General features: G+C 41.5%; 1 protein-coding gene across 11 annotated transcripts in view; it reads right to left on the bottom strand.

Moving 5' to 3' along the window:
- Positions 1–3,819: 3,819 nt before the first annotated feature.
- Positions 3,820–9,597, bottom strand: part of PKP4 (plakophilin 4) — a 46,657-nt gene continuing 40,879 nt past the window's right edge. For all 11 annotated transcript variants that reach the window (XM_010713951.3, XM_003207760.4, XM_031554253.1 and 8 more), the window contains 5 exons: positions 8,808–8,892; positions 8,589–8,706; positions 6,021–6,152; positions 5,207–5,280; positions 3,820–4,669 (listed from right to left, as the gene is read on the bottom strand). In XM_010713951.3, the coding sequence (XP_010712253.2) occupies positions 4,421–4,669; positions 5,207–5,280; positions 6,021–6,152; positions 8,589–8,706; positions 8,808–8,892 (658 nt within the window). In that variant the 3' untranslated portion in view covers positions 3,820–4,420. The remainder of the gene's footprint in view (positions 4,670–5,206; positions 5,281–6,020; positions 6,153–8,588; positions 8,707–8,807; positions 8,893–9,597) is intronic.

Below are 9,597 nucleotides of genomic sequence, written 5' to 3'. Positions count from 1 at the left end.
CCTGATTAGGTTTCATGAAAGTGGCACAGCTCGGATGATTACACAAGCAAGTCTAATTATGATATAATTACCAACTCTACTGTTAATTAAAATACCATAAAAAATCCAAGTAATCATAAACGTAGGTTTGGGTTGGCAGGGACCTTTAAGGTCGTCGTGTTCCAAATCTGATGACAACTTCCCCCCAGGACTTAAAATATACAAGGCTCGAGCTTTTTGTGTCCTTTATGGCTGGAGGTAAACTTTTCTGAGCAGGCCTTTTTTTTATGAAGAACTCATGAAAAAAATCCATAAATGTATCACATCAGAGACAAAGACACAGACTTAATTTAGGAAAAAAAACATTTCCATGCCCATCAGCTGAAATTGGCAAGGCTCATATTGCAGACAGCATCACACAGGAATATAACTTCTTACTTGAACTCTCTAATCTGCAACTGTGCAAACTTCACTGGAGTCCTTTGACTCAGAGAAGGAAAAGACTTGAGTCATTTCATTCACTCAAGCATCAATTTCTTTTAAATGCACACTGGGCATTCTAATGCAGAAACATAGTTGGGTCTGGACGAGTTGTGAAATTCACACAGAATAAATCCACCCGAATTCACTCAGAAACCCAAACGCTCTCCTGTGATACAGTAACAGTAGCACTGTAAGATGCTGCTGCAAGATCCTAAGGTGACATTCATTACATGTTAATGACAGAGAGATAAACATCGCAGCAGACTGACTGCTATAAAGATTTGAGCTAATTGAAGCACAAAGTCATTCTCTTGTAAGGAAGATTTCATTCTGTCCTGCAGCGATGGTGCTGGGGAGGTTGCAAATAACTCATCACCAACAGTGGTGCACACTGTTCTGCCCAGAGAACACGCTCTGTGGATAACATCACAAGCCATCACAAAATCACAACTACACAAAGGTTGCCAAGATGAGAACACAAGCAAATGCCAGTATTATATTGTGATGATATGGGAAATCAGTATGGAGTAAGCGGAGCAGAATATTGACACTGCGGGGTAGAAAAGCACACTTAGGCATACGTGTAAAATGTCCTTAGCCACAATTAAAGGCCACGATATTAAGAAAAAAAAAGAGAACAACTGCCAAAAAGGATGATTTCAAACACTTTTTCCCTGCAACTTTTCCTGTCGTGTTTTGCAAAGCTATCATCAATATTTTCATGAAGTGAAACGATGGGGATCCTTTCATCAGGAGGTAACTGGATGAGCCAGCAGACAAAACTGTTCAGAACAATCCCTGCAGCAGGAGGGCGGGTGAAGAAGAGGCTTTGCTCGCTTTCCAAATAAATGCCCATTAGAAATTAACTCTTGTAGCCAATGTCTTTTTCATGGCAACAGGATTGCTCTTAGCAGCCGGGCCCCTCTGAGCGCCCTGTAGCTCTTTGTGCTCGGCCCATTCAGGCTCTGTCTCACTTGCAGCTCTCGCGCCCTCCCACCGACAGCAGCCCGCAGCCAGGCATCTCACTGCAGCCCTGGGCAGGGTTCTTAGCTCGGTGCTGTGGCAGACATCCTGCAGCTTCTGCACCCATCCGAGTCGCTCGATGCCTCTCTTGGGATGTTGCCAAAGCACACATCTGTCTTGGAGCACACAGGAGAAATTTCAGAAGGCGGTGCGAGCTGCTGGCCAACCCACATTGCCAGCCGAGCAGAGCAGCTGCGTGGCACCAGTCGGGTCTGACAGCCGAGAGCCACGAGCGTGCAGGGATGGCTGACATTCCCTGACTTGTTCATAGCAGGCACTTCCTGCTGAGGATAGGGAATTATGGACGTGTTAGCTTCTGCCCTTCTTTCCCATCATTCAGCATTGAGTGAGCATAATTGCTTCACTGAGGTCAGTGCTGCTTTTAATTGCCCTCTGCAGTACTTCCTTAGGAAAAGGACTAGCACAGTGCTGCTGTACTGCACGACTCAACATCTCAAGCTGTTCTAATCGTAAGCTATTTAGCTCTCTGATTTTGATAAGGTTTAGTTCTTCTTTCACCACATTTACAATTTAATTATTAGAAAGATGGAAATAAAGAACATTTCCCAGGGTGCTACTACTATTTAACTTTTTAACTTCCAAATTAACATCACCCTGTCCTAAGGACATTGGCGTTTTGAGTAGTTAACTCTTATTTTTCTCACCAGAATATCAATCTGAATGTAACTCAATGTATGCAGTGCACTTTAAAGCCCCTGCCTTCCGTTTACGCTCCGGCCCTTTGGCTGGCCCAAGCACCAGCCTGCACTTGAAGGTGAGCAATGAAATTACGTTGCGCCCCGATTTTCCCCACTTTCATGCATTTGGTTTGAAACCGTACATCAAGGGAAATTAACCCACAAAAGTACTGTGGAGATGACTGTAATCATGTACTACCGAGACAAAGTGTGGAAATACATAAATGATGGGACCATTAAAAACCAAAGAAAATGACCATAACAAAATATATCTGCCTCATCACAGAAGATCCCAGTTGGGTGCCCGCCCACGCCTCGCTGCTTTTGATCCTGATTAAAGTCTCAGCTGAGAGGTAAGAATGATTCAAAGATGTCAGCAGATTCCAAGGAAATCAGAGCAGACCGTGATCCTGTCAGACCATTCTTTATTATCCAGCACTAATTTAAAGCACCGTGGGACAATGCAGTACCAAATAAATACATCTGGCTCAGTAAAGTTGTGGGTGTACCAAATGATCAACATTGATCTGCATTCATCCTTGTAGCAAAGCTTGTACCCGACTCTGAAGGCAGTGAGAACTATGGTGCAAGATCAGAGACCAAACTGTTCTTACCAGAAACAAACTCAAATTGAATTAAATGGAAACTCTTTCCTACCTTAAAAGGAGAAAACTGAAGTCCAGGAAAGAAAAGGCACCACCTGCACAGTGCTGTCCCTCAGTGACACGTCACGCTGCAATCAGTGGGGAGTTGCTTGGCTCTGTAACAGAGGTTAAGACCCAACTCATTTCTTCTACTGGGCTCTTTACCCCTTTGTTTCTTTCCCCGTACAGCCAGGGGGCAGAAGTACCCCCCAAGCCAAGTAAGGAGAGGGGAATTTAATTGGAGCAGTTCTGCTTACCTTTACCTGTCATCACTGCACCAACACAGCTGGGGCATCTGCAGACACTGAAAACTGAAGAAATTTGCTGGGGTGGGAAAGAAAAAACTAAGAACAATACAAAGTCAACAGACTCTACAGCATGAGGAAAGCACATGGCTACTCCCATATCATCAGTGATTTGGATTGTAAGTAAATCCAAGGGAAGTGCGAACTAGAGACTATACTCCCTGAAAGCAGTAAGATAGAAATTTTACTGGGGGGAACAAGGGGAGGAGTAGAGGAGTGCTGGGAAGAACACAGGATGAAGTTCCAATATACCCCAATTGCCTGTAGCCAAAGTAATTGGGGAACAAAGGGTGAGTAGGGCATAACTTCATGCTTTGGTATGGCAGCCTGGCACCTTTGGAACACGTGCCCTGTGGAATGCTGAGACAATGGCCAAAGCGATCTGATGTGTTTAACCTGATTAAAAAAAAAAGCAGTTGCACCCTGCATTCACAGCATTTGTTTCTGAAATTCCACACACCAAAAATAATTAAGAAAAAAAGAACAGGGACCAGCTTTCCATGGATGAGACTTTCATATTTATTGTTCTTCCATGTGCATAGAAAATGGCAGTGAAGTTTTTTGTTTGTTTTTGTATGAAATATGCAGAGAATGGGAATGGCAGAGGTGCAGATATGCTGAACTGGACTTTGTGCTTCAAAATTATGCTATTAATTGTATTTTTTTTAATTTATAACATTTTCTTGGTATTTTTTTTTGTACGATGTTTCAAATCTCTTTCAAAATGACACACTGCATTACAAATGGATGGCACTTTAAACCGATGTGGCATTTCCATATTTACACCAATGAAAGAAATTTACACGACATAATAGCATACAATCTTGACATTTAGTAATATCAATAAAACAAGGGCATCCATTTTATTTTTTCTGTACAAACTATCAGAACAAGACTTTTATTCACATAAAAAACAGGTTTAATTTGCTCTGACCTACACACTTTCCAAATTCATTTTACTCAATTCTCAAACCTTTCATCACATCGCCCACACCCTCACCAGACTACAGAAGCTACAAGTAATAATACCTAACATCTAAACAGAGCAAAGAAACATCCCTTCCAGTTTTTCTCTCTGACGGTTCCTCACCCAAAAAAACCCCCAGCAAAAACTAAAACAAAAAAACCCAAACCAAAGCCAAATGCCCTCCAAAACCCAAACCAAAATACTTTCTTGTTTCCTCTTTTATTTCACCTTCAGATTTCATTACCGAGACATCAAATGAGGCCGTTCCATTTCTTCTCAAGCACGATGAGAAATATACTGTTGGTTTTTTTTCCTTTGATGCTACACCCAGGAGTCAGGTGAACCCGGGTACTGTTCTGCTCTATAAGAAGATCGTCTGGTGGAATAAAAGTCTACATAATTTGTGGTTGATTTCAGTCCATACTGTGTTGTATAGTCTGAAGCAGCAGGAAAGTGAACTCGGTCGTCAAAGTATGGGTCTTCATAGCTGTGTGGGGACTGCAGGTACAACCTGTACGCATCGCAGTTTTTTCTGTTGGTATCTTCTTGACTGTAGTACAGTTGCTGATGCTGTTGACAACGTGAAAGAAAAATAAACTTTTAAAATGTAATTAAACAGAGAAAATGCTTGTTTTTAGAACTTACACACATTACACACAAAACTCTCCCTGAATAGTGAAGTGTAGCTCTTCCAGTGACGAAAACTGCATGAAACGCCCCTAAGGCTCCAGGCAAAACTAATGCAGGAAAAACCTCTCAGCCTGTCTACAGCTCACCCACCTGCATCCACTGCGGAGCCAGTAACAATCCACAGCTGAGTTTTTAGGGCACGTGTAGAAAATACAGAACCTGAAATATCTGCCAAGTCAGAACAGCGGTCTGAGATCCAACCTTGATAAGAACATACAAAGGTGTGGGACTACAGGAAGAAAACACAGCGGTAAGCTGACAGCAGCTTACGTACTGCTCAGGACAGAAATGCTCAGCTCCCTGCAGAAAAGACTCTGACATTGCAAAGTGCACTTAAACTCTTTAAAGTTCCATTAAAACACCACGTGCTGAGTCCAGTTATTTCAGTATCACTTCAATACCAAATTTCAGACTCACCTGTAGCCGCCTGTTCTGCTCTCTCGCTGGTGAGGAATAGGAACTGATGTAAATTGGGGATGTTTTGCTGGAACCTGTGAGAAAATAGGTTTTGGCATCAGCTTCCGTCTATTTTTTTGTCTTTGTGCTTTTATTTTATCTAGAAAAGTTATGTAGCACTCCAACAACTAAGTCTGCAGATTTTATAGTTTACTAATAATACAGTCATGAGATACAAGTGAATGTTATCCTTCAGCAGTAGTTAAGCAGAAACTCCAATGCTTTTTTTCTTTTCCCCATGCATGTGTGCTGCTGATAACCTTTAAAATGAGAAATTTATTTCTACCTTTTTACCAACATCTCTTATTTTGTGACTTGAAGAAGGAAAAGCAAAATCAGGAAAGTGTGAAGTACAGGTATAGCTTTATAATAACATAACAATATATATGCATATTAAAATAATGTTTGATTATAACATATAAAGCATATAATAAAGTAATTTTCTGCAACAGATTTTTAAACTAAAATAAGTTTTCCAAGCACCTCGTCTCCCAGTACATAAACAGATCTCCTCTTATTCAAAGAATCAAAAAATGGCTTGGTTTGGAAGGGACCTCAAAGACTATCTGTTATTCTGGTAACGTTTGTAATTTTAAAGAAAATAGCAGATATATATAAAAAACCTCTTTTTTTCCTCGTGCAATGAATAAAAGTGAAAACAACATTAAAAGCAACATTTCTGCTAATGCAGCTGTCCATATTACGATTGCATGAGCTCCACATAGAAGGAATATTTACCTATTCCAGCTAGGAGGTCACCTAGCTAGTAGCTTACCAGTATAGATGTCTTTATGAGCAATGATATCGCCGTGGTTGTTGTAATACTGCATAGAAGGTTGTGTTCTATCGTATTCAGAGCGGGGTTCTCTAATTCCTAATAAAGCCGGTGATGAAGATGTGCTGCCAACTGATGGAAAAAGAAAGGCTGTTATTGCACAGACTGATCATCTTTCTCAAACCTGACCTTCTCTCTTCTCTCCTTATTCTTTCCTTCTCCAAGGATCAGCAAATGAGATGAGGGTAATGGCCAGAATTAGTGCATAGCCTTTCCTGTACGAAGGACTGCAATGATGAGAGCTACCATCACCATGAGATTACCACTGACACTTTTACAACCAGTCACCACTCCATAGTGATTCAAAATAAGTAAGAGACCTTACCCATTTCATTCATTTCTTTGTTAAAGTTTATGATTTTATTTAGGTTACGCTTAAATAGAATCTTCAAGTCCACCTTGTCACCCAAGACAGGTCAGAAAACATTACACTCTGCCTGGCTGAAGTCACCCATGCACAGGCTTGTACTATTTTCCTTTCATTATCACACAGAAGTGAATCTTGGCCACTTGGTCAGCTCCTGTTGGCTGACAGCCATCATAAAACAATACAATGTTATCCATTGCTTTTATTACAGTGAACAGATGCAGAAAGTTTGTATAACAAGCTCTTTTCTTTTTCACAGATAACTGTTTTTCTTCTTCCAATAGCTGTGTCCTTTATATCATATTCACAATTTCGGGTTATTAAGAACAGCTTAATTACTGATATTTTCCTAGCATGCTCTAGGCTAAAAAAGCTAAACTGGGGGAGCATCACCTGAAAGCGGTCAACTTAATGCGTGCACTGAGTGACTTTAACCAAGAACAACTGCTACAGACCAGGTACAAATGTTCTCCCATATCTGCTGCGTGTGCTGCAACCTGCAGGGCTGTTCCCACAGTACTCTGCAGATAAGTTTTATGCACTGAGCTTCCATCCTAATAGTTTAAGCTTGGTCACGCTCTGGAACAGAAAAACAGGCACTTCCTGTTAGTTCTGCTCAGTGCTCTTTGAAGTACAACAGCCTCAGAATATGATGTCAGAACTTCCCGTCTTATTTCCTACCTGCAGTTCACAGAACCAGAGCACCACAGTCATTCTGCTAGCATTTCTTAGGGGGAGAGCTTCAGGAAAAGCTCGTAGTTCCCAGAGCCTGAGCAGAACTTGCTTCAGTGTCGCTGCTTCTATTGAGAACGTGCTTTTGGTTCTGGTTGTAGATACGTGGCCTAAACAGTCCACAAATTCAAGGTGCAGTTTTGATAACAGTATGTGCAACTTAGCAACTAGATCTAAAAGTACATAGCAACTGCCTTTGGTACCATGTGGTTGGAGAAAGAAAAAGGGATGTTTGTTCAGGACAATCTCTCAGAATCCCAAAGGGCTGGGAGAAAACCAAACATGTAACCGACCAAAAAGATGAAAACAACAAAATGTTCTAGAACTGAAGACTGTAGTCTGCTGTTTTATGACACCAGGCAGAGAAATCAGTCTGGTGTATTGTATGGTGGTGGCTGAGAGGAACTCCGGGCAGGAAGGATGTGCTGTTTTTCCCCAAGTCACTACAGGATACGGTTGATAGCAAAATAAATCCCAGCCTGAGTCCCTGTTTTTCAGTCCCCTGTTTCACAAAGCTGTGTGAGTGTTGTTCCTTTTGTTTCTGTAAGTAATTAATCAACTGTATTGTAGGAGCTGATCAATTATTTTAGCAAATGGCAAATGTATTTTTCTCAGTATTAAGAGAGATCTACTCACATAAAAATAGAAGGGCAAATTGGATGAAATAAAACGCTAAATTCAGAGGATACAAAACCTACTGAAAGCCTTGCATGGCAGTTCTGTCACAAAGATCTAAATCCTACTCCTGGAGATGTTAAAGGAACAAAGGGGGGCTTACTGCAACAGTGAGGAGTCAGAAGAGTAAGATGTGTTGCATTTGTTTTGCTCATTATAATGGAACAAAACCAGGTCCCTCACTAGTGAGCTTGCTCTGTGCTTTTAAGTAAGAGGCCTGACCTACAATGCCATGCAACTGAAAAGCAGTGATTTTGTAGAGGGAAACAGTGACAAAGTCCAGATGTCCACACAGTGTGCACTGAGGATTTCACTTAGGACTACATCTAATCAGGTCCCATGGCTGCATGCCCGCTATCAGCTGGGGCCTACTGGTGTTCTGGAAGCACACCATCACCATCTGATTCAGATTCTTGCAAAAGGAATACAGTTCTCACATTCCGAGTTCATGTGAGCTTTTGTCATTAAGGAGTTAAAGGGCATGCTTACTTCAAAGTGTGCTTTATCTGAATGCACAAGTGGAGATGCTCACACACTGTGGGGTCTGAAACCTGCCAGCAGTATCAGACATGGTCACACACAGCGCTCGTGAAGCACTGCTGTTTGTAGGGTTAAATATGGAGAAAACACAGCGGGGCCCCCGTGCTTTAGAATGCCAAGTCAACCCAAAGGCCGTTTGAGTTCAATGAGATACAAGGTATCCCTTCAATAGATCTTGATGTGTCTTCACTGACCTGACTGTATGACCGGTGACATCTGCTGATTGGCTGTTGATAACGAGGGATGGGATTTGAATCTCTCACGTTCAAGTGTCGATACCGGTGTAATGAAGTGACTCTGATTCCATCCATCCTGAGGAGTGGTAAAAAGCAAAGAACATAAATTACTGCTTCACCTTAGCTTAGGAGTTTTTATACAACTATTTTCCAATGTAAGCTAATTTTGCAATCTACCTTCTTATAAATGCTGCGAAGGTCTCGATACTGCCATAACGTATTCAGCACCTGAGCAGCTGCCTTGACAACCTTCAGTGAAGATCTAAGGAAATAAAAAACACTGCATTAGTAGAAAGCACTAACTCCACTTAAACAGAATGGTGTTCTGGAGCGCTGGAATGGCCTAAACCTTGCAGCTGTGAAGAAAGCCAGCTCTTAGTAGTGCTGCTTGCAGTCCAGCAGTGTCAGCAGGGTCAACAAAGGCTGTGTACACTGACATGACAGTTATTTCCCTCTTCAGCCTAGAAATTCTCTCTTCAAGTCACCCAAGTGAGGAATACAGGTAGTCATCATACACAACAACAAAACATGGTGATAAGAAATATTGTTTAGTACATTTCACAAAAACTGAGGCTATACACTTTAAAATTTTATACAATGTTCCTAGCAGTAGAAAAATAGCAAACAAATTACAGGGAGATGGTACTGATTGTGTCCCAACATCCTCTGAGAAGGACTTGGTTCTCCAACCTGTGCTGTGCTACCACAGGAATGGTTTGGTCAGGAAGACTTCTTCCATTCTCAAGAGCAAGGCGAGGGAATTGCTCTGCCTGCTATGAAGAACAGTCATGTCATCGTGCCTGCTGTTGGTACTGAAGAAGGGATTTGAAATTAAATTCCACAGCACATCTGTATCAAACACGTGCTTTTTCCTGTCAGTGTGAAGATTCATCCAAACACACTTTTTGAAAGAAAAACATGACTGAAAAAGCTGAAAAAAATTGCAGTTTATAACGTCAGTCAGTGA

This window comes from Meleagris gallopavo, chromosome 7, assembly GCF_000146605.3.
Source record: "Meleagris gallopavo isolate NT-WF06-2002-E0010 breed Aviagen turkey brand Nicholas breeding stock chromosome 7, Turkey_5.1, whole genome shotgun sequence".
NCBI classification, from domain to species: domain Eukaryota; kingdom Metazoa; phylum Chordata; class Aves; order Galliformes; family Phasianidae; genus Meleagris; species Meleagris gallopavo.
Note: the sequence above shows the minus strand (reverse complement) of the source record. Positions and strands in the feature narration are given on the sequence as shown.